This window comes from Spermophilus citellus (genome assembly GCF_964194105.1).
Source record: "Spermophilus citellus genome assembly, chromosome: 9".
Classification (NCBI taxonomy): Eukaryota; Metazoa; Chordata; class Mammalia; order Rodentia; family Sciuridae; genus Spermophilus; species Spermophilus citellus.
Genome location: NC_138191.1, coordinates 115,679,012 through 115,704,398, shown reverse-complemented (window position 1 = coordinate 115,704,398; position 25,387 = coordinate 115,679,012). Strand labels below are relative to the sequence as shown.

The window sequence follows — 25,387 nt, the reverse complement described above, 5'->3', positions numbered from 1 at the left end:
TTTGAAAGCTGACTGCAGCGCTCTATCTGTCTAGCTTTGCATATTATTTACCTTCTTGGCCTCAGAGACCAACTACTAAAGTAGTTTTCTTGTTTTCTATGTCGTTTTGCTAATCTACACAAAATTGCCCCCAGCTAATCTGCTTCTCTCCCTGCCTTAACCTATTTTGTTCCAGTCACATAGGTCATTATACTGTGTCTTTTAAAAAAGCAAACCAATGATGCTCCACCAAGGCCTTTGTACTTTCTCATGTCAATTGTACTCTTCCCCTATTCAGTTCATTTCCTCATTCCGTTCAGATCTCAAGATCTCTGATCAAAGAGGTCTCATACTGCCCACCTAAAACATCACCTACCACTGTCTTCCCTTTGTTTTTACCTCAGCATACCTGTCCTTATTATGTACAACTGACTTCCCCCACTAGAGTATAAATTCCATAGAGAGAGGAATTTTGTTTTCCTCATTTCTGCATCCCATATCCTGCGTAATTATTTCACAATGAATGAAGGCCATATGAAGAAAAAATTAGCCAGGAGCTATGGGTATGCCTGTAATCCCAGTTCAAATCCAGGCTCAGCAATTTAGCAAGGCCATATGCAACTTAGTGAGACCATGTCTCAAACTAAAAAGGGCTGAGGATGTAGCTCAATGATTAAACACCCCTGGCTTTAATCCCCAGTATGAGAGAGAGAGAGAGAGAGAGAGAGAGAGAGAGAGAGAGGGGAAGAAGAAGAGAAGGAAGAGGAGGAGGAGGAGGAGAAGGAACCGGAGGAGGAGGAGGAGGAGGAGGAGGAGGAGGAGGAGGAGGAGGAGGAGGAGGAGGAGGGAGAGAGAGAGAAGAGAGGAGAGGAGAGGAGAGGAGAAGGAGGGAGAGAAAATGAATATGAATCAAGCTGATTCCATTTTCTCAGCAGAGAACTTTCCCAATGCATTACTTATGTTGTCCTCCAGGTGGTACTGATGAGCCTTTCTGGGAGATGAGACTGGAGTGTTACAAAGGATTCAAACAGTTTTTCCTACCCCTGGTCTGGAGTTCTGGGCTTCCTTTCTTAGATGATATCCAGAATCTCCTTTAACTTATTTCTATGTATCTCTACAGGAGGAAAAAACATTGGCCTTTACCAACAGTGTTTTCAGTAAACCATCTCACTTAATCTTTACAACCCCATAAATCAGGCTTATTATCCCATTTTAGTTAAGTGAAAGCAGACTCAAGAGTAGACTGCCCAAGTCCCACAGCATTAAGCAGAGCCCAGAAAGGGGAAAACAGGTTTGGCTGTAAACTACACCCCTCCAACAAACTTCTTTGATTTTATCCAAGTTAACTGTTCTCTTGAGGAAGCTTCAAGAGAATTCCAAGTCTTGAATGGAAAATCTGCATTTCAGGTCTCCAGATTGCCCGCCTCTTCTTCCAATAGGTTCCTTTTGTCACACAGGGACACCCTTTAGGGTGCTTTCTTCCAGAGACCTGAAGTCCACTAATGGCATCTTATTTCAGGTGTAAGAAAATGTGCCAAGTTGGAATGTAGTGCCCAAGAAGTAAGATGCTGGCTGTTGTCCAGACTCCTCATCCTCAGTGTAGCAAGACAAAGAGCAGGTGCATCTGCAAAGGAAAACAGAAAGCCATCTGGTCTCTAGGGAAAGATGCATTTGATTCTTCCTCTGGGCCCAGGATTAAGGTGACAGAAGTCACTTTAAACACAGTCTTGAGAATTGGGGAATGTGGGGGTATAAGGGAGTAACTTTCTCATACCATCACTGAATTAAGCCAATCTTGCATTGGGTCTCATGAGTCTTTCATTCAATTTTCTTGCTACTCTCTGTAAGAGCTTTCATTTCTAAGGACATTATTCTAGACAGTGTAAAAATTCAAAGTAGTATTAACTTAGTTTAATTCTGATGAATTTGTAGGGTCAGGAAAAGTTAAATATGTTCAGAGATTTTGATGGCATGTATCCTCTCTTTCATTACAAATCTCAAGATTTCTTTGTCCCACTTAAACCACATTGGCAAAATTCAGAAAGCCTTTTGGAACAGGGGCACGCACCTGAGAATACAGCCAATGCCTCCATCACTGCTGGTGATTGTGCAAATCAGTACATTTCCTCCTCCAATAGAAATACTGTTCCCAACTTGTGACTCTGCAACGTTCATGGAGACCTCTTGAGAGCAACTGGGACTGCCACCCTGTCCTCCTCTGAAGCATAGGACTAACAATGACTATAATGCAGAAAAGGGTAAGTAAAGCTTTAACAGGAAAACTGCAGTTGCCTCTAGGTGGCACACAAAGTTCATTCTAAACTATGGCTTTCCTGTCCAGCTGACTCAGCTAAATAACTCTTCAGTCTGACTATAGAGTCCAAACTGAGCCTGGCTTTGCTCCCTGTCACGCTTAAAGAGACAGTGGTTTCTACTTGACTCCATTGTAGTTGGATTTGAATAAAATCCTTCCCTGGGGTAAGAAAAACTCAGGTCTAGAGATTGTCAAAGATGCAGTGTTTTGTTTCAAACACTTGGCTCTGTAGGACTAGCCAAGCCAAGGAAAATGAGATGAGTTGAATTACGACAGAAATCTTTATTAAAATGTGTCCTTCAGTAATACGTTAGCATACATACAATATACACACATACATATGTACACTCTTTGACACACCTCACGGATCGCCAACATCAGTTTAACCAATAAATTAAAACTAAAAAAAGAGGGGGAAGGGAGGGGTACTAAGGGCAAAATTTTCATGTATTATCTGGTAAGAAATTGCAAATTTCTCAGAATTTCCCTGGGGAAAACCTGACCAGAAAATCTTTGAAATAAAATACATAAATCCCCCCCAACCCCCCCACCAAAAAAAATCCAAAAGATGCAGTTACAACAAATGTGCTTCTCAGAACAGGAGCATTCATTTCACTTCATACTCTGGCTTCTGCACCTTCTGGCTTCAAGACAGTCTGTCCCTCGGCTGGGGCACAGAGGTTCATATGGGCACTTGGGCTTGGTGCACCTTGGGCTCTGGGGGTTGAGGGGCAGGCTGCAGTATGGGAGCGGGGAGAGCCGCACTCATCTGAGGTGATGTCTGGCACGTCATCTGACTGTGTGTCAGAACTCTCCAGATCACTGCGGATGCTCTCTGGCTGGGCCAGGCTGATGTCCCAAGCTTTACTGGCCAGGCAGTCTTTCTGTTCACAGCTTTGGTGTTTGCAAGGGGGATCCTCTTCAATGCCGCCACCGCCACCGTCACCATCACCGCCACCGCCACCACCACCGCCACCACCTTCTTCTTCATTTTCTGCCATCTGAGCATGGACATGGAGTGAATCCTCTGTGCTGCTTCCACTCACCAGCTGATACTGGCTTGGTTTGGCCTCAATATCCACTTGGATTTCCATATTGTTGCATTCTCTGTGGAGACAAAATCCACTGTGCTGAGTCATGTATGGGTCATGCTATACCTGTTGATAAAAGCAGTTTGTGGATTTAGGATTAGGAAGTTTAAAAGGACGAGTAAACAGTGGACTTGAGCTTACTTTTTGCTACACAAACACTCTTTTAAACATCTGAAAAAGCTTCCAAAATTCTACTAAGGGTCAGAGCTTCACACTATCTTTCTCAAAACATGAATGTGAAAGATTTATAACTCTTTCCTACTGTGCTGTAATTAGAAGAAGCCAGAATCCCAACAGTAAGGAGTACTGCAATCACACCAAGCCAGATACACTGCTTAAAATGAAAGCATATGGGAACCACATCAAGCAAAAGGTGAGCAGAAACCGTAGATTCACAGACATCAATGAACACCAGTCTAGCTCTTTCAGTTCCATGTGAATAATTACACACTGTTTCAGTAGCCAAGGGGAGGGGAGGAGGAGGGAAATGAGAGAAGGATTCTTTAAACATCAAGCCCTAACAAGAAGAATCAAGAGATGCCAACACCCTAGGACCAAGAACTTGGTCAATGAATTCACAGGGCATACTCTACATCCCACTAGATGGTACATAAGAACCCTAACATGAGGCGTTGCACTTCTCAGAAGACCTAGTACTGGGCAAAAAAAATGCAACCTCTCCTGGGCATCTGACTGTTCACATACCTGTCCTGTGGGTTGTAGGAACTGATTATGGAACCGGCCATAGCACGAGTGCTTGCGTTGTCACTAATTGCACCAAGACTGGCTGTGTCTTTGGGGAAAATTTCCTTTTGGACATCGGCTTGGACTTCTAACCTGTGTAAAGAGGGGACGTTCAAGTTAATACGAGACCTGGGTATTCTGAGACAGTCTACTTCCTGGCACACATCTCTTCCATTATTCTCTTGCAAACTGTCTGATCATCTCCAAATTGTCAAATAGATCAAATATGTGCCCACTCATTTTCCCTCTTAAATATCTACTGATATCGTCCCCTCCTTTCTATCCCCACTACTACTACTTTCACACCCCCAACATCTCCTGCTTGGGGATTTACCCCTGGGCTCTCTCTCCAGGAGCACCTAAGTCCAAGTCAGACAACCTCAAGACCAGTGCCAGTGGATGAAGACCTGATCTCTCTAAAATTCCTTAACTCCTGGCTGCCTCCTGCTGAACAGGCATTTATGGTCTTCCTGATCTGTCAGGAAGCCAGTCCCATCTCACTAGAGGCTCAAAATCATAATCACTTTGAGTTCAGATTTTTATACCTCCATAACTCTGCACCTGCTATTCTCTCTCTCTGGAAGTTTCCTTTCCTCTGCAACAAACATATTTGGTCCTTAATAAAGGAAATACCATTTCCCAATTTTCTCCCAGAAAACCAGTCACTTCCAACTAAGTGCTCCCACAGCAACTACCTACTTATCAATTTATCTCTCTCTCTCTTTCTCTCTCTCTCTCTCTCTCTCCCCTCTGGGAGTTTCATAAAAGAAGAGACCACATCTCACTCACACTTTACCCTTTGGGCCTCAAAACACTTAGCAATCAAATCACCCCTGGGCTATAACACTGAAGGACACACAGGAGCCAACCTCCTCCCTCCTGATAGAGCAGCATTTTCCCAATGATGTCTCAGAGATAGGAACCCATAACTATTTGCCTTCTTGGCTCAAACACCATTTTGTTGCACTCTTGAGTATTTCCTCATAAAGGGTTTCACCGTCAAACCCATCTGACTCATTCACTTCCTATAAAAGAAAGGCTTTCACAGAACTGGAACAGCTGGACTGGCTAAGCTGCAGTTTCAGCAAGTCACTCTCCAATTACATGTGTCTGCTCATTTATAGGGGACCTGGCTTTAAGAGTACAGCAGTGAATGTTCCAGCATTTGGGGGCAGGATCCCCTAACAAGAGACACCATAGTCACAAGACACAGCGGGATCAGCAGCAGCCTCCACCCTACCACCTGCACCTTGGCTCTGCTGCTCTGCCTCAAATACCCTTCAAGGATGTGAAGCGGTCTGGCAAAATGAGGAGAGTGCAAGGGAAGTGCACTCGTCAGAGACATGGGTTCCAGCTTCAGCTCTGCCACAGGCTCGCTTTCTGTGGGCAGTAGCTTTCTCAAAGTAGCTTTCTTACTTACTTAGTGGCTATGCTAAAATCAACTTGGAAGTTTGTTTTTAAACTCAGTCCATCCTTAGGTCTCATTCCAGGAGACTTTAGTTATTATTCGTGGAAATGGGCCCTAAAATCTATTTTTAAGAGGTTCCCAGGTGATTGACCTACCTGCCATCTGTTGCTTGAATCCTTTTAATAGCCAACAGGCCCTTTGGTCCCACATTAAACACTTTAGAAGTAAGTAGCATAGTATCTGCAAAGGTAGTCCTTTCCTTCTTTGGGTTTTTATACAGCTTTCCTCCTATATTCTATGCATTGCATTCAAATTAGTTTCCCTCTAGCTTCTGCCTAGTCATTTTAATCTTCCTCTTGGCGTGAGTCACAGAAGTCTAATCCCTTTCCCAGCTGAAGGCTTTCAGACATCTGAAAGCGATTAGCTTCCCTACCTCCTTACCCTGCTGTGCTCTACCTGTGCTCCTCCCCAGGCCACTCTTCAGAGAATCAAAAAACTGCTTCTTATCTAATATCTATAAAGTGCCTCTGTATATATTCTGGGTTGTCTGAATGTGAAATGACCAAGCAAGTCACAATCTTTTTAAAAGTCATAAAGCTTTACGCATTCTCAACACAAATTCATAGATAGGACAGATATGAGGGTCATAGTACCAGTTTATGTTGTACATGGTACAACATAAATGCCATTCAACCAAAAGCCAGTAAAATGAGCCAAGGGAGAGCACAACCTCAGGAATTCAATGAAAATGCCCGTTCTTCCATTAAGCAGGAAGCCCAATGTGGTTAGTTGAGGGAGAATATTCTGAATATGGAAGTAGCTACTGTGCAGCATAAAGAACTCTGAAGTTTGCTAAAAGTTGAGAAAAATACCACTGACAATTAAATCAAAGTGACATGATATATGAAAGATGCATAGTACAGAGAAATGGCTTAATGTATCACTTCTTATAATTCTAACTGTTAGAAATTATCTATTTGCTTACCTGCTGTACTTTCCTTTGCCACTGGAGAGAATGCCACCACTCAGCGTGCCCCCTGAGAGGGCTGCAAAGCTTGCTGTTTCACTGTAAGGGCCTTGCATAACACTGAGTCCATCTGTAGGGCTTCCACTGGTGCTCAACACACTAGTCAGGCCTTCGATGCTGCTTTCCCCAATGCTGGGATTCTTGAGGGCTCGCCAGGCATCTGCCACTGTGGGTGGAACAAAACATCTCAATTCAGGACAGCAAAGCATCAAAACAGTCTAACAGGCATATTCCTAAAATGACTTTTCAGAGTGGAGGATTTTATGTAGAAAAGTACTAAGGTATTCAGTTAATGAAAAGCTACTATGTGCAGCCATTGTACATCATCTGTTTTAACATATGTTCATATTTAATCCCCCCAATTGTCAGGCATCAACAGCTCTGACTTTAGTTGAAGAAATTAGAATTTAAAACTAAATTTAAAACTTATCCAAGATCACTGTCACACCAAACTACAATTCTAAGTCCAAAGTTATTTCCACAACTCTGTAGCTCCTTAATTAAACTGAAGATTTCAAAATATGTTTAGGTCAGTGTGGATTTCAATAGGAAGACTGAATTCACCATTGGTGAACTCTGTGCCCCAGGTTAGTTAAGATGGTGAAGTGGGAACAATGTTCAAGAAGTCAGAAACTTGCTTAGTCCCAGCTCTGCAAAAACTCTTAACAGATACTGAAGTAAAAGCTTAAATATGTTCCCATTTAAAAGGGGATAATAATAGCCCCTGCCCTTCTTCTTCAGAGAGCTGTTGTAAAAAGGAAGATAATAACTATGTAAAGTCCTCTGAAAATTGTAAAGTACTGTGCAGACATAAGGCTTTATTATAATCACTCAACCACCAGCATACTTGGAGTTACTTAGAATCCTACTAGTTTGTACCTGCCACACAGAGGCAAGCACCAGAGGAATTAACCTAATAATTCTGGAACAAAGAAATGAAAAGCTAAAAATAAATTACCCCCTACAAACCTCATTATCCAAAGTAATCCAATGACAATCTCTGTAGAATGTGCTGAATTTTATTGATTTTTATATTATGTCCCATAAATTTAAATGAAAATAAAAATCTTTCCTTTACCTGTAATTGGACCATCATCTTCATCAAACTCAATTTTTACTCCCTTTCCATTGGCTGTGCTAACTCCACAGCCACCGCCACGACAGAGAGAAATGGGCACAACCCCATAGACATATGCCAGCATAATGGGGACACCAAAACCTAGGGGAAGAAACGAAAATATGTCAGCAGGCCATCAGGGTGCAATTGTCCTAAATTCTCTTTCCCAGTCTTGACATGGACAAACCACTTATAAAGGGCCAAAGAAAAGAGTGCACAGTCCCCAAGTGGATGCCTGGTATAATGGAATGATGACCAGACTTGCAAACAGAAAGGTCTAGATTAGCTGGGTATGGTGGTGTATTGCCTGCAAACTCTGTTACTCTGGAGGTTGAGGCAGGAATATCCAAGTTCAAGGTCAGCCCTCAAACAAGACTCTGTCTCAAAAAAAATAAAGAACTAGGGATATAGCTCATTGGTAGAGTGCTACTGGGTTCAATCCCCAGTACCACCAAAAGAGAATAAAAAGATCTGGATTACAATCTTGACTCCAATTCACTGACTATCTTACTGTGGACCTGTCCTCTCAGGGAGAAGAGAACATATGTGCAGTGCCTAGCAGAGTAAATATATATTACTTTCATTTCCCTCCTATTCACTGTTTAAGGGCTAACCCAAGAATCAAACATTAAATAAGTGACTATAGGGTTTAGGGTATCCCAGCAGTGTAAATTACAAAGTCACACTGCTCTGTGAAGTAGAATGGTTTAATTATTAAGAGCACAGGATCTGAAGTCATACTGCATTGATTCATACATCTGCAAAGTGACTTTGGCAAAATTACTGCACCTTTCTGTCACAATTGTGGTGCTTTCTGAGGCTGTAGGATTAAATGAAACAATGTGTGTGAAGCACTCAGAATTATGTTTTACCACCAGCATACTTGGAGTTAGAGAACAATTAGTAGAACTGTTCTGTTAAAAAGTAGAATCCATTTCTGCTTCTAATGAAGTTCAGAGTTCCTTACACCACATGATAGCTGCTTCCATATGTAGAATAGTCTTTTGACTTCATATCCTTCCTCTACTAACCACATTGGGCTTCTTGCCTAATGGAAGAGCAGCATTTTCATTGAATTTCTGAGGCTGTGTTCTCCTTTGACTTTCAGCTGAACAGCATTTATATTGTATCTTATGGCTACCAGTTCTGTGGCCCTTTATATCTGTCCTAGTCTATAAATTTGTGTTGAGAATATGTAGAGCTTTAATTATTATAACTCATGAAATATTAGTTATAGATTATTTTTCTAAATATCTCCAAAAATATTGTGACATTAGTCAAAAATAAAACTGATTTACTTTGTGAATCTCATGACAAGTGAAGGAAGAAGATGAAAGGTGAAAAACTAGGTTTAAAATAATATTCTTTTTTTTTTTTTTAAAGAGAGAGTGAGAGAGGGAGAAAGAGAGGAGAGAGAGAGAATTTTAATATTTATTTTTCAGTTATCGGCGGACACAACATCTTTGTATGTGGTGCTGAGGATCGAACCCGGGCCGCACGCACGCCAGGCGATCGTGCTACCGCTTGAGCCACATCCCCAGCCCTAAAATAATATTCTTTAATTCAACTTTTTCTGTATGTCACACGGAGTTCTAGGCACTAACTTAAGACACATTCTGATAGTTTAGTGTAGCTGAAAAATAATCATAACAACATTGCCTAATAGAGTTAACTTGAACGCAGGTTTGTCATAAAATGTGGTGTCTCCAGGATAAAATGTTTGGCCAGCTGACTAAACTGCTGAGGTCAGAAAGCTAACAGAGGAGTGGGCGTGGTGGCACGTGCCTGTAATCCCAGCGAATGGGAAGGCTGAGGCAGGAGGACTGCAAGTTCAAGGCCAGCAATTGAGCAAAACCGTGTCTCAAGATAAAAAATAAAAAGGGCAGGAGGTATAACTCATCTCCTTAGTGGTAAACAGTATAGCTAACAGAGGAGTTGTGGACCTGATTAGCTTACCAACACTAACTGCTGCAATCACTGGGGATGCAATGACTGACAAAGTCACTCCTCCTGTGATGGCTAAATTCCTCTTGTGTTTGGAGGTTTTCCTTCCCTCATACCTGCTGTGAATCTATAAAAGAGAAAATTCAGGTCAGCAGGTTAGGACACCAATATTTTGCCAGGAAGAAAAAGAATAAGTGAATATTTATTTACAAGTTATCTATATTAAAATATACCCTTTACCCCCAAAAATCTTTCTCAAATTTTAACCTAATTTAAGAGTTGGAAAATATAAACTAATATAGAAAAAGTTAATCCAAGAGGAGACAAAATAACTCAGGGGAATAAAGTAAGCAATTCACCTTTAAGTCTCTGAGACAAGCCAAGCCAGGATGTTAATAAGAACTTTGAGATCCCATGGGGGTTTATAAAAATCCATTTAAGAAATTAAAGTTATTTTTATCTAAGAACCAGCTGGTTTCCAGGCAGCTCTGAAATATAAGCTCCTTTCCATTTCCCTCAAACCTTTGCCAACAAAACTAAAGCTGGAACAGGCACAGAACCCAGCATGTCTTACCTTCCTTCCAACGTAAACAGGAATGCCAATGACCATGGCAGGGATGGCAATACCAGCAATGAGAGAAATCCCCACTGGAGCACCAATTAATGTGCCCAGCTGCCAAAGAATCTTCTTCTTCCGACTCCATGGCTTCTTGCCCCAGAATGTACAGCCAGAGGGGCTACAGAAGAAACATGGAGTTAATGTCAATATCACAAACACAGCTTCTTATCAAGAAGGCTTGATAAGAACAATAGCTTTCTTTTCAATAGGAGTGATTTAGTTAAAGGAGAATTCAGGAAACCAATATATTATACAAGAGAGAGAGAAAGAGGACATGGCTAGAGTAGTAGAGCTGTGAGCTCTTTCAATTATTTATTAAATCATTTACGTTGTAAAGGCAGAACTCCAGAAACAAAAGGCCTTTTCTTCTCTCTGTTGAACTCTCTCTTCCCAGACCCATCAACTCTGATCCAGCTTCTTCTTCTTCTTTTTCTTTTTTAAATTTAATTAATTATTTATTTATATAACTGATCCAGCTTCTTGACACTACTTGGGATCCTGCATAGCCTGTGCATTTGATAACTCACCCAAATGCATTGTGTACTGCAGTTAATTAACATTTTGTGAAGTTTCTTAGCACGTGTCCTACCACGCCTAATAGATACTGTAAACCATGTTCATCGTTAATGTCAGTTTGATAACTTTGGCTACTTTTATGCTCAGTCCTTCTATACCTGGTCCTTCTTCTTCATTCCCTTTGTGGTACCTTCTCTTCTTGATATTTAATAAGCAATTGTGAAAGCAGAAATCATGTCTTAATCACCCTGTGTCCCCAGTGACTGTTACAGAGCAAGTATTCAAATGTTCACTAAATTGAAAATTAGGTATTTTCATCTACACAATGAAGTCTGTAAATATTAGCTCCTCTAGGACAATTATTTTAAGATTCACTCAATGCTTTGGGAACTCATTATATGCAAGAAGCTGTAAAGAGATCATAGTTTAGTAAGATTAGACATGTCCATGAAGTGCAAAGTAGTGAAAGTATACTGAAAGTGATAAAGGAATGTCATGAAGAATGAGGCAGAACCCAATTACTCAGGAGGCTGAGGCAGAAGGGTCACAAGTTCAAGGCCAGCCTGGGCAACTTAGTGAGACCCTGTCTCAAAATAAAAATAAATGAATAAATAAAAAGGGCTGGGGAAGTTGCTCAGTGGTAGAGTGCTTATCTAGTATGCATGAGGCCCTGGGTTCAATCCCCATTACCAAGAACAAAGAATGAGGCAGAAAATGGGAAGGTATGATCAATGAAATGGCATTCAAGTGGCTCTTCAAGAATGAATAAGAACTGAGCAAACTGAGACAAAAGGGGAATACTGGGAGGCTGATGTGGTTGGAAAGCATGTCAGGCAAAGAAAACAACAAGTATAGGGACAGGATCCCAGAAGAGACATAAGGAACAATAAACCCAGATTATCTGGGATATAGCATAACTAGAGGAGTAGATTAGGGCCAGGCTATGGAAAGCTGTTAGGGGGGTAAGACATGATTAGAAGGTTGCTGCCCAGAGGTTGCTGAACTGGAAAAAAATATGATCAGAGATAACTTTTTACAGATTCCACACTCTGTAGTGAGAAGACAACTATGTCTCTTTGACATCCTTTTTTCTAAATAAGTAAGGGAATAAGACTACAAAAGCAATGGACATATTTCCCATCTCACCTGAGGTAATGCAAGTCTGAGATCTCTTTCATACAAAGCCAGCAGAATTCACAGCCACACACTGCACAGGTCATGTGATTACAGCTTCCATCATTCATTTTGATAATGTAAGCACTGCATCGTGGGCATGGCTTGATGTCATCTGCTGGAGTGGGAGTAGGAAGGAAGGATGGGTAGAAAAATACCCACTGTTAAACCTAGTTGACTTCATCATTCCTAACAATGCACATAGAAATGAAGGGGCAGTCAAGAACTTCTGACTGAGGATTCCAGATTGTGCAACACACTTTACTGGAAGGTTGGCTATGTCTAGACCTCAGGAATTTTCAGAAAATGAATTCTGTTTCATACTGAGCTGCCTATCCCAGTAATTGGCATCTTATATAGCACTTGAGTCACAGTCTGAACAAGGAGACTTCCCTAGAGAAAGAACAATGGTTCCAAGTAAAACGGAATTTCCACTTGCCAATAGGCTGATGGTTTTAAAAGCAGAATACTATTTCAAAAATAGTCAGCAGTCTAAAATTGACTTTAAATTTGGATAACTGTTAATTCAGAAAACTAATTTTTCAGATTCAACAAGTATTATTGAGATTTGTGGTCAACATAACCCACAGTTTCTTCCTGTGATACTTTCAAGTTCAAAATCTAAAAATAATTGGATATGCTATATAACATATACCTGGTAATATTTACAGCAAGTTAGGAGCTATCCTATAAATTTGACAATTCAGGAGATTGTGCTATGCCAGAAAAATGAATGGCAAAATCTTTCCTATTAGCCTCTCCCAAATGACATCATTTGGGAGACATAATTCACTGACATTTTAAAATAGGTTTATTCTGACTTGTCAAGGTTGGAACTGAATGTGACATTTTTTTTAAAGGTTCTGGAGATTGAAAATCTTCCTCTTTTTAAGGTTAATGATTAATTCATATTAGTATCATTTCCTTTCCTTAAATCTTTATCTAAAAGCAGTGATATGCTTGAAGCTAGAAAGCAAACAAGTACAGGTTTAACACTAAGTGTCTTTCTGCTCACAATGAAATGAAGAATGAGGCAGAACCCTAGCAAAGGTACCTAATTGTTCTCCAATGTGAGACATATCACTAAGAAGGTAGAGGCTTAAATATTCAATTTTGTGGCTGGGCCTGGTGCTCTAATTCCAGTTACAGGGGAGGCTGAAGCAGGAAGATCGCAAGTTACGTGCCAGCTTGGGCAATTTAATGAGACCCTGCTTCAAAATAAAAAAATTAAGGTGCTGGGGATGTGGCTCAAGTGGTAGTGCACTGCCCTGGCATGCATGAAGCACTGGGTTCGATCCTCAGCACCACATAAAAATAAAGATATTGTGTCCACCTAAAACAAAAAAAATAAATATTTTTTAAAAATTAAAAAATTTAATAAGGGCTTGGGAAGTAGTTCATGATTCAGCACTTGCCTAGCAGATATGAGGTCCTGGGTTCAACCTACATACACACATAAACACATACAATTTTAATTTTGTTGTATTTCAATTTTATGTGCCTAGGATAACCTATAAATGGTCAGAAGAAAAGGTACATATCAAACATATTAATGAAAGTATAACCACTATACTATTATACCATGCCAGGCATGGTAGTGTGCATATGTAGTCCCAGCAACTTCAGAAGCTAACATGATGTAAACATGAGAGTTCAAAATCAGCTCTGGAGATCCCAGCTCAAAATAAAAAAGGTGTGTGTGGGGGTGTGTGTGCTGGAGATGGAGCTTAGGGATAGGTAGAGTACTTATCAAACACGCTCGAGGCCCTGGGTTTGATCCCCAGCACCGCCAAAAAAAAGTATAATCAGGGGTGGGGATCTAGCTCAGTTGGTAGAGTGCTTGCCTCGCATGCATAAGGCCCTGGGTTCAATCCCCAGCATCACACACACACACACACACACACACACACAAAAAAAAAAAAGTATAGTCAAATAATAGTTTCTGTTCTCAGATTCCAAGGAATTCTTGAGTTTTATATTAGTAAGATAACTTTTCAAGATTTGGGCTCACTTTATGAGGTATCAAATAAAGAGACAATGAGATAATGCCAACTTATACCTGGTCCAGATTCTTGCCCATAACTGAGACCTGAAGTATGCTTGGTCCGAACTCTCAAAGTCTGTGCCCTCTGCTGCCGGGCCATATCGCAGGTCTGATTTGGATGCCATATCTGCTTGCAGTGGTAGCAGAACTCAGTCTGGCAGCCTTCCCTCTCACAGGTTAGCTTTGGGCAGCTGGCACAGCCATAGGCAATAACAGCATAACTGGTAAGGAAACAGGAAGATACCAGTAAAATTAAAATTGATCTAACAAGACAGACATTATTCATCAGGGCTAACATTGTTTGCCACCACCCCACAGCCACATAAGATGCAAAGAAAACATGCATACATGAGCCTGACCAACTATATAACTAATCCCATATGAGAAAGTAGATTTCTTGATATTCCAAAAATAATTTCCTGAAAAAAATGGGGGTATATATCATATTTAGCCTGAATTCCTAGCCTTTGTTTAATCATAGTTTAAAATGCTTCAGTGGTTTGCCACCCAGTTTCATAAATAAAGAGTACAAAACAATTTCCTTTCCATGGTTTATTATATTTAGAGAGATTAGAGTTTGTTTACAAGAAAAGACAATACTTATAAAATAAAGAACTACAGCAAAAACTAAAGCAAGTATACTTTTTCATTTTAAGTTTTACAATGGAGTTGGTCTAACAACAGCTTGAAAGACAATGGCCCTAGATGGTGAAGTTGTACTGAAAGCTCATTTTATCTTATACCTTTCTTTTTTTCAATTCCATTCTATACCTTTTAATGTCTTCTTTCTTGATAGCTTCCAAAAGCCAAGAATACTACCACCTCTCTTATAATTAATATAACATAAGGCCATATCTTGCCTCCTCTCTTTTGACATATATGCTTAAAAATGTAATTCAGAAATTATCAGCACTAGCATCAATCGTTTCATGTAATCCATGCTCATTTGCCAAGAATTAGTCTCCCATAAATAATCCACTATATTTACAACTACTAGCCTTTCTTATTAATTCTAAATATGTCAACTAAATTTTCAGACTACCCTAACAATCAGAGACTTTTCTTTAAAAAAGTAATTTAGAGAAACAAATGGAAAGCTGCAAAAGTTTACCACACAGTTTTCAAACAGATAAATAATTGCATGCTTAGCTGTTGCCATCTGTGCTTTGTTGTCCCCTATTCCATCCTCTTCCCAATTTCCAAAGCCCTCAAATAACTTATGTGAATGGCTAATAAGGTTTTCTTGGATTTATTCCAGTTTTCTCATTTATTTGAATGTACATTAGATGTTCATAATACCAACTCAAGTTCTATGGTTCATCATAGATCCTGCAAATGACACTAAAACTATAAATGACCAGTATCTCCTATGTCATATGATACAGGCTGCATTAAAACTTTACTCAGAAAGAACAAAGTGAGAATAGGTTAATGTGTGAATGCAAATGATTCATATCCTGTGGGAGCTCTGAGCAAATTTACCCCACCTAGCTGCAAAATAGCTACTAAAGATAAACAATATACCTCCTAAAGAAAGTGACTTGCTTGCTATTTTGTGTTAAATGGGAAAAGCAGTAGATGACCTCAGAAGAGTAATAAGCCAAGTTCTGAAGATACACATTAAATTGACTACCAGTCAGGAACACTTAAACACTTCATAATCTGATACCATTTTGCAGAGGAGGAGAAAATACTTATTAAAATTCTGTTTGTTTTTGTGCTAGGGACTGAACTCAGGGCCTCCTGTACATTAACCACACACTCTACCACTGAACTACACCTCCAAATAAGATTCCTTTTTTATTAAAAAAAAATTAAACACAGTTCAAATCAGTATGTCTGGTTCATTTCAGTTTCTTCACTATTAAACCTGGGGGGCAGGGACTGCTTCAGTTTTCTCTGGCTTCCTTTGTCTATGATGACCAAGGTATAAAGGTATCTGCTGCTTTGAACCTTAAACTTCACATTATCCTTGTTTTTCTTAATTTTGACAGACTTGGCATCCTTTTGCCTGTGAGTGGAAAATCTTTGATTACCTCAATTTTTCAAGGCACAGCAATGAGGCATACTAGGGAGAAGACGTGGACTTACACAGCAAACAGTGAAAAACCAATTTTAGGTGTGTAATTTGGTTCTAATGAAGTAAAATAACCCCAAACTCCCCAATCTATTATTATGACACAGAATTACTCATGGCATGAGACTTGATATTCTTGTTTTGGGGTGCCTGGTCTGGGCTCTGATTCATTATACATGACACTAAGCTACTTAAAATCTCCAAACCTTAGCTTCTACCCCTCAAATCAAGGTATAGGGAGATAATTCCCACCTTCAAGTGTAGCTGAACATATTCTAAAACTGTATTTGCAATCTTGCCCTGAAAAGTATGGCATGAGAACAGCACGAGCTGGGCATGATGGTATACACCTGCAATCTCAGATACTAAGATGCTGAGGAAGGAAAATCATAAGTTTCAGGCTAGTCTGGGCAATTTGGTAACTTCCTTCCCTCAAAATTCAAATTTTAGAAAGGGTTAGAGGTGTAGCTCAGTGGTAGCATACCCTTGGGTTCAATCCTTCAATCCCAGTTCAATCCCCAGTGCCCCCCCCAACACACACACACACAAAGAGAGAGCTAGAAACAGAAAGAGAGAAGAAAAACATAGCATTCTTTGCCCTACACTTCTTGGCCTTTGCATATTCTTTCTTTTGCCTAGAAGTCTCTTCCTTTCTTCTTGTCCTGGTAAATACTTACCCATTTAAAAATCAGCTCAAATGTCATATTCTCTGTAAAATCTACCTAACCTCTTTAGGCAGCTGGTTGCCTATTTTGTGCCAGTGCAAAATCATAACACATTATATACATTATATTGTAATTATCTTGCCTCTCCAACAATAATAGAGAAGGAAGGGGGAAGGGAGAGAAATACCGACAGGGAGAGGGAGAGAGAAAGGAAAAAAAAAAAATCCTTCAACCCTAAACCTATTTACATGGCTTAAATACATTGATCAACTTGAATCCAGTCTACCTTTTCAGATTGATATTTAGTCACTTCCCAGATCATGCTCCCTACAATATGCATCCAGAGGCTAACCAATCCAACTCCAGATTTAGGATGGTATCTTGGCATTTTATATCTCCATGCATTTGCTCCTAACACTCAGGTTTAGGAGGCTTTTTTTCCCCTCTATCCTCATCTTGAATGAATTTCTACTCATATTCTTGAAGGCCCACATCAAATGCCATCTTCTCCATGAGATCTTTTTTTGATATTATCATGCAAAACCTATTATTCTTTCATCTAAGAATACTTGTATTTTCCTTAGTACTTATCACATTATGTTTATAATTTCTTATCTATCAATCATCCTGTCTTCTCTACTAGGTCAACCTTCTTATCAAGAGGACTGCGTCTAAGTCCTTTCTGTTATACCCTGTCCTCAATTAGTGTTCAACAAACACTGCATCATTTTCAAAAGTGTCTGCTGAATGATTACCTATCCTATTCTTTCCCACTTCCTATCTCAGTTCCTTATTTATGAACCAGGTATGCTTTCATACTCTGTACCTTTCTCATCAAGATTCACCTATTGATCTCACGTTTTTAGGACCTAAATGAAAGGGTTTGTACATGGAAGTTGTAGAAACAGTAGAAATATTCTAGATGAAGTATTTTTTTTTTAAAGTTACATATAGACACAATACCTTTATTTATTTATTTTTATGTGGTGCTGAGGATTGAACCCAATGCCTCACACATGCTAGGCAAGTGCTCTATCATTGTGCCACAAGCACAGCCCCTAGAGGAAGCAATTCTTAATCTACTCTGAGTGCACAAGATGTACTGATAAATAAAGACACCCACTCAAGGCAGGCCAGAGTGATAACTATTAAAGAAGTCTCAAAAACTGCAAACAGGGAAAACAGCAAATAGTTAATTTTAAAGATGCAACAGAAAAAATAAAAACATGCTCCCTAATGATCCACACTTTGAGACAGGGTTTTGCTAAATTGTCCCAGCCTCCTGAGCCACTGGGATTACAGACGCATACCACTATGCATGGCTAATATTCTCCTTTATTGACTGTGAAATTTGTCTCACTCAGGGAACTTGTTCTTCCCTCATAAATGTGCTGGGAATGAACAGAAGCTTCCTGTTTATGGGAATGGTCCTATCCAGTTGTCTGGGAAGACCAATACTGATATTATCTCCTAGTGTGAGATGGGAGGTGGAACTCTGCAAGATACAGAGGCAACAATGAGAGGCTGGAGTGGGGGACCTGCATAAAGAATTTAGGTAAGGACAACCTTATTTCCTATTTAACTGTATAAAAGTTCTGCCCTTGTATACCAGGATATTTTATTACCTACTTTGCTCACCCTCAGTCTCCCAGAGATTCTGAAAGGATTTAAAATTGGCAATGGAGTAATGATGTCCATCTCATTTCATCATCTTTCCTGCCTCCATTCCTTCCCCTGTCTCCCCTTTGCCCAAAGTTCCTCCATTCCCTCCCCCACCCCACCCCCCATGGATCAGCATCCACTTATCAGAGAGAACATTTGGCCTTTGGTTTTGGGGGGCTTGGCTTACTTAATTTAGCATGATATTATCCAACTCTGATCATTTACCTGCAAACGCCATAATTTTATTCTCTTTTAATGCTGAGTAACAGGACATCATTACATGTATGAATGCACATATGGTGCCACACTACATCGTGTACAACCATAGAAATGAAAAGTTGTGCTGCAATGAATCAAAATGCATTCTGCTGTTATATATACCTAATTAAAATTAATTAATTAATTTAAAAAATGTTCTGAACATAAAAAAAAAATTGGCAATGGAGCATCTGAGAGGAAAACATAAAAGTTTCATTATTTGGGGATTTTTGAAAAGACATGCATAGGCAGAGATTCAAAAGGATAATAGAGCAACTGTACCACTTATTAGCTACAAAACATTAGATCCCACATTTATATTTACTTTTTTTAATACCAGGGATTGAACCCAGGAGTGCTTAACCACTGAGTCATATTCCCAGCCCTTTTTGTTTTTTTGACAGGGTCTCATTAAGTTGCTCAGGGCCTCACAAAGTTGCTGAGGCTGGCTTTGAATGTATGTCCCCTGGCCTCAACCTCTAGAGTTGCTGGGATTACAAATTCTTCTCTGAGATGGTTTCTCCTTTACAAAATCCATTTATCACCATCAACTTGTATGAGACTAAAATGAAATTATATGTAAATAAGATTATACTTAAATACTATGCTATAAATAACCATAAATGTCAGTTATTTGTATTTTGAGCTAATTTTATCTCATTTGAAAGTTTATTTATGTTTGTAGCACTGGGGATCAAAATCAGGGAAGCTCTCCCAAGCTTTATCTCTTGCCTTTTTTAAATTTTGCTAAATTGCCAAGGCTCACAACTTGTGTCACCAAGCCTGTGAAAGTATATTGTGTTGCACACCTGTAATTCCAGCAGCTCAGGCTGCGGCAGGAGGATAACAAGTTCAAAGCCAGCTTCAGTAACTTAGTGAGGCCCTAAGCAACTTAATGAGACCCTGTCTCAAAATAAAAGATTAAAAAGGGCTGGGGATGTGGCTCAGTGGTTAAATGCCCCTTGGCTGAAACTCTGGTACCACCCCCCAATACACACATACACCCCCCCACACACACACTTGTTAATATAGTACTTAGTATATTAGTATATCAAATAACAATATGAATGTTCCCTTACTTATGAGTAAAATATTGTATTTAAATGATTAAAGACTATGCAAACTCTTTTTCTGTTCTACAGATATTTTGTAAAATAATGAAATCTCTTAATATATAGTGTTCTATAAGGAGTAATCATAATAAAACTAATGATCAGAACTTGGTAAATTCACTCACATGTTCCCCCACCCTGAGAAATACATATACATGTTCCCATGTGTAAGCACACTCATATATTAAACCCAAGTGAGGATTTGATAAATTTTGCTGGCAAGAACTTGATCAGTGTGTTACAAACATGGTTAGGTATGGGAAGAGAGAACTGGAGCTTAGGGCTTCTTTTCTAGTATTATCCATGATTTTCCCCAGGCCCAGAAGAATAAAACAGTTTGACTTAAAAAACAAAATGGAGGGGCTGTGGCTGTGGCTCACTGGTAGAGTGCTCACCTGGCACATGTGAGGCACTGACTTCAATCCTCAGCACCACATAAAATAAAATAAAGATATGTGTTCTACCTACAACTAAAAAAATACATATCTTAAAAAAAAAGTTTAAAAAATACCCCAACAACAAAGATCCACAATATCCAGTAAGAACATAGAAGCTATTTTCTTCCTGGCATTAAAAATAGGCAGCAGCTGGATGCACCCCTGTAATCCCAGCAATTTGGGAGGCTGAGTCAGGATTGTAAATTCAAGGCCAGCCTATGCAATTTAGTGAGACCCTATTTCAAAATTAAAATTAAAAAGGACTGGGGGTGTAGTTCAGTGGTAGAGCACTCCTAAGTTAAATCCCTAATACCACAAAACAAAACAAAAACCCATGGGTAGTAAAACTGCGGCCATATCCCTAAGGAAACCAGGACACTCCTTTGGGAGGTGACAGAATTTTAAACTTAATCCCTGTTTTTATAACCACCTTTAGCTGAATATCTCAAAATTCTTTGCAAACATTATTTAAGACTCTCAACTATAAGGAAAGAATTAGGCCTATTTCAGATAAGAGAAATAAAGTAAGTGATTGTTAACAGGAATTAGAAAAGAAACTAGATTCTACAATACCTGGCTCTCTCAATGTTGTCCTTAAGGAAAATGTCCAAATAGTATTCCCAAAAATGGGAGTTAGGCTTACAAGCCAATGCTTTTTTATAACAGAGGCTAGTTAGAACAGAGGTTGAGTGACCTTCATTAACGTTAAGACAAGCATTCCAAGCCTAGTTCACTACTATTAGTTATATAACCCTGAACAAATCAATTTCTTTAAACATCAGTTTCCTCATCTGTAAAACTGTATCAAATCCATCTCACAATGTTGTAAGGATCAAATTATGTATGCCAGTCATGTAGGTCCTCAGATGCCAGCTTGCTTGTTTTCCTTTACTTTAAGTGAATAGATACATAGAAAAAAATAAATATATGATTGCTATACTTGTTTTTGCTAATTTAAAAACCTGGGTGCTGTCAACCCAATTCTTGGCTAAATTAAGAAATGGCCTAGGCACAGTGGCACACTGACTCCCAATGACTGGGGAGGCTGAGGCAGAAGGATAACAAGTTTGAGGCCACAATCCCAGCCCCAATTTTTCAATTTTATTTTGAGACAGGATCTCACTAAATTGCCCAGGCTGGCTTAGAACTTGCAATCTCGGTAACTTAGTGATTATCTTAGTGAAAGCCTGTCTCAATAAAAAATATAAAAAGGATTAGGGATGTAGCTCAGTAGTAAAGTGTCCTGAGTTCAATCCTCAGTATTTTGAAAGAAAATGGAAGATAGACAGACAGACAGACAGACAGACAGATAGGTGTAGGTGTGTGTGTGTAGAGAGGTATGTGGGGGGGCAGGGAGTGGAGATATGAAAAGAAAAACCCTAGGACTGTAGTTGTAGTGCAACAGAAGAGCACAAGACCCTGGGTTCAATCCCCAATAATACACAAACACACACACACACACACACACACACACACACACACAAAGACCTTTAACAATTCTTTAATACCTTTCAAATCAGTAGTGGTTTCGAGTTGCCACCAAGTTTTCAAATTAGTTTCTATCCATTTTTATTGATATAAGCAAAGATATAAAATTGACTTCAGAGAAATAAAAAATGTAAAATGGGGCTGGATTGAAACTAGTCATAGGAGGTTTGATTCTTCCCTTTCTTTAATTATGCTTTGACATATTTTCCAGAAAGAGGACCAGAGGTGCCACATTTCTTAAATTCAAGGAAACTCACATTTTTAAAAAAAAGGAGTTAATATACTATTCCAAAATTAACCATATAGTATTCTTTTAATATTCTTTGGGTTCAGAAAATAGATCAACAGTATCTGCAAAACTTTAATACTTTATAAATTAACCTCACAAGAGCTGGGTGCAATGGTTCACATCTGTAATCCCAGCTGCTTGCCAGGCTGAGGAAGAAGGATTGCAAGTTCTAAGCCAGCCTGGGCAACTTAATGAGACCCTGTCTCAAAATAAAATAAAAAAATTGGGGCTGGGATTGTGGCACAGTGGTAGAGTGCTCGTCTAGCACGTGCAAGGCCCTGGGTTCAATCCTCAGCACCACATGAAAATAAGTAAATAAATAAAGGTATTGTGTCCAACTACTTCTAAAAAAATAAATATTAAAAAAATAAAAATAAAGGCTGGAGATATGGTTCAGTGGTAGAGCACTTACCTAGCATGTGCAAGGGCCTATGTTCAATCCCCAGTACTAGGGGGGAAATAATTAACTTCATAGAGCCAGTAAGACAAGCAGACCCTTTTGTTTAGTTTTGTTGGCAAGGGTGATTGAACCCAGAGGTGCTTACCACCACTAAGCCACATCCCCAGCCCTTTTTGTTTTGAGACAGGGTCTTGCTAAGATGCTGAGGCAAGGAGACCCTTTAAAGAGCCTACAAAATCCTTCCTGATACTTATTAACCAAAAGTGAAAGTGATCTATCATAAACAGGGTACCTTTGACCACACACTTCAAAGTAATTTGGCAACTCCATCTTGGTGAGGTTAAATAACACACCCACTTCTAAAGAAATTTTGCAGGGGCTGGGGTTGTGGCTCAGCACCAGCCTACCATGTGCAAGGCCCCGGGTTCGATCTTCGGCACCACATAAAAATAAATAAAGGTATTGTGTCCAACTACAACTAAAAAAAAAATTAAACAAAATAAATAAGTTTGGCAGAATAAAAAATCGAAGTTAACTATTTTAATTCTCCTAGACACTCAAAAACGGCTCCTTTTGAAAGGAAACAAATGTCAGCATCATGAAAATCTCAAACAGCCTATATACAGAGATACAATTAAAAGCCCTTAAGTGCTCTGAAGCAAAGGATCACACAGCTTTTGACTAGCATTACATTTATGCCCTGCACCCTAGAATCCTTTTGCCTCCAAAACATAACACAGGAGAATAAAATTATCTGTCCAAGGTCCACAGCAGGTAAAGGAAGTCTGCCTCCCAACCCCTTAGATGAGCCCCTCTTGGCTGAATGCTAACATTCATGAGATGAACTGAAAAATAATAATCAGATTTTTTTTTAAAGAAGGGGTGTGGGATGGAGAATCTCCACTGAATGCTTCAGACAGGGAAATCTAGTGGTATTTCAGCTCTGCAAATATAACATTTTAACTCACTGACCTTTGAAATCAAGCATTCTTAGTGCATTGAAGACTGTCATCACGATCTCAAGATCAAATCGGTTGGCAAACATTTTTTTTCTACCTTATCAACCTCTGGGTATTCTTCCACTCAGTGACCCATTGACACTCTGGACAAAGAAAGGGTTTGTCCACCCCTCACCCCACCCACGGCAGCAGGGTAAGAACCACAGGGTGCCTCCCAAAAGCTTGGCACAGAACACACAGTGCCAGGGTGCTCCCAGAGCTCTGCTAGTGAACTGTCCTCTGCCCTAAGTGCCATTCCTATCACCTCCATTCCAACTTTCAACAGCGATTGTCAGGAAAAACACGCCTTCTCCTGCAATGCTGCTAAGCGTGCCCCTAGCCAAATGGACACACCCCTCCAAAGCGCTGCCCCTGCAGAATGACATTCTCACTGCCTCCTTTGCCAAATATCCCCTCCCTTCTCACCAAAAGATATCCCCACTTCTGCAGAGGGGCCTTCACCTGCCCCCGCCCCAATAAACCCTCCTGTCTTCTGACTTAATGGACAGTTCCCTTCCCCTGACCGACAGCTTGGTCCGCACCTCGAGCCCCTGGGCAGGGGTGGGGCGCCGGGTGCCTTCAACACACTTGTCGGGGCTTGTCAGATGGTTAGTTACCGGTTACCACCCCGCAGCACTCGCTTCCCTTCTTTCCCTGCCGCTGGTCACCCTTACCCTCCTCCTCGCTTAGGGATACACTCTCAGGGCAGCCCCTCTCTGCTGGCCACACGAGAGGCCCCGCAGCCCCCGCCACGCCCCTCAGCTGCAGCCCAGTGCCCCTGGCGGCCACGCCCCCGCGCTCACCCGCAGTCTGGGGCCGGGCACCAGCGGCAGTCCGGGTCCGAGGCCAGGTATCGGCGCAGCATGAACTCCTCGTACTTGTGCATGAGCGGTGGGTCGGCGAGCAGCAGGCGGATGTCGTGCGGGTTGAGTCGCTCACTGCACTCGGGGCAGCTGATGGGCACCCGGCTCTCGCTGATCTCCAGGCGCAGGTAGTGGCGGAGGCAGTCCCGGCACGAGCGGTGCGGGCAGCTGAGTAGGCGCGGGGCCCGCTCCGGCGGCAGCCGCACTAGACACAGTGGGCACTCCACCTCCTCCGCGCCCGGGCCGCCGCCCTCCGCCGCCTCTTCATCGTTGAGTCCGGCCCCCGCGGCCGCGGCGGCCTCCTCGGCCTCGACCACCGGCTCGGCGGGCAACGCCTCGGGCGGCGGGGCCTGGGCCGCGGCTGGGGCCGGGGCGGGCGGCGGCGCAGCCGGGGGCGGCGGCTCGGCCTGCGGTTTGGCCCGGGCGCGGCGGCCGCGGGCCGAGGCGGAGAAGACGCTATGGAAGGTGAGGCGCCGGCGCCGGCCGCCGCTGCGGCACTTGGGGTCGGGCGCAGCCGCGTGTAGGGATGTGGAGCGCGGCGATTCGGAGTCCTTCTCGGAGCCCATGGCCCACAGAGGTCGAGGAGCCAGGGGCGCCCAGCGCCGCCACAGCTCCCGCCTCAGGGCCCCCCAGCCGGCGCCCCGGCCGCCGCCGCCTCGGCCGCCCTCCCGGAGATAGAAACCGAGCAGCCGCTACGAAGTGGTTATAAAGCCTCCGCCCCGCGCGCCGCGACACACTGCGCAGGCGCCTGTCTCGAGACACCTCACAACCCGCGTAGCCCTAGCGAGGGGCGCTGGGCGGGGCCGAGCGGGCGGGACCGCGGGACCCGGGCAGAGCCCCGCCTCCTGCGGGTCAGGTGGTTCCAGCGCAGCCATATTGTAGAGGTTCGGGGTGAGACCAGCCAACTGCTGTTCCGCGCCTCCACCCGGAGTTCCATCACCCGTACCCCCATCACCCCAAAGGGGACTTGGCGGCGCGCCATTACTTACAGATAGCCTGATTGTCCCTCCCACTAAAATGAGACTCCACTTAACTCATCTGTTAAAAATAGACAGGGGTTGATGAGATGGTGAGCCCCAACTGGTCTACCTTCCAACATTTCTGTTGATACTCGATATTAAGCAAGCAGCATTAATTACCAGAGAATGTATGCATTCATTGA

The 25,387-nt window shown here is 41.5% G+C and overlaps 1 protein-coding gene across 4 annotated transcripts; it reads right to left on the bottom strand.

Moving 5' to 3' along the window:
* Nucleotides 1–756: 756 nt before the first annotated feature.
* RNF19B (ring finger protein 19B) lies at nucleotides 757–24,973 on the bottom strand. Of its 4 annotated transcripts, XR_014023417.1 has the most exons (11): nucleotides 24,166–24,972; nucleotides 13,992–14,197; nucleotides 11,906–12,050; nucleotides 10,199–10,361; nucleotides 9,637–9,751; nucleotides 7,642–7,782; nucleotides 6,522–6,729; nucleotides 4,090–4,221; nucleotides 2,872–3,400; nucleotides 2,048–2,162; nucleotides 757–1,603 (listed from the first exon to the last, which is right to left on the bottom strand). XR_014023417.1 is itself a non-coding variant. In XM_081305101.1 (9 exons), exons 1-9 carry the CDS (start codon nucleotides 24,789–24,791, stop codon nucleotides 2,911–2,913), a joined length of 2,226 nt encoding a protein of 741 aa, XP_081161227.1. In that variant the 5' UTR covers nucleotides 24,792–24,972; the 3' UTR covers nucleotides 2,217–2,910. The 4 variants fall into 4 exon arrangements, 3 of the variants coding, with proteins under 3 accessions (XP_081161229.1, XP_081161227.1, XP_081161228.1); XM_081305101.1 differs by lacking the exons at nucleotides 757–1,603; nucleotides 2,048–2,162 and having other exon boundaries at nucleotides 2,217–3,400; XM_081305102.1 differs by lacking the exons at nucleotides 757–1,603; nucleotides 2,048–2,162 and having other exon boundaries at nucleotides 2,218–3,400; nucleotides 11,906–12,047; nucleotides 24,166–24,971.
* Between the last annotated feature and the right edge of the window lie 414 nt (nucleotides 24,974–25,387).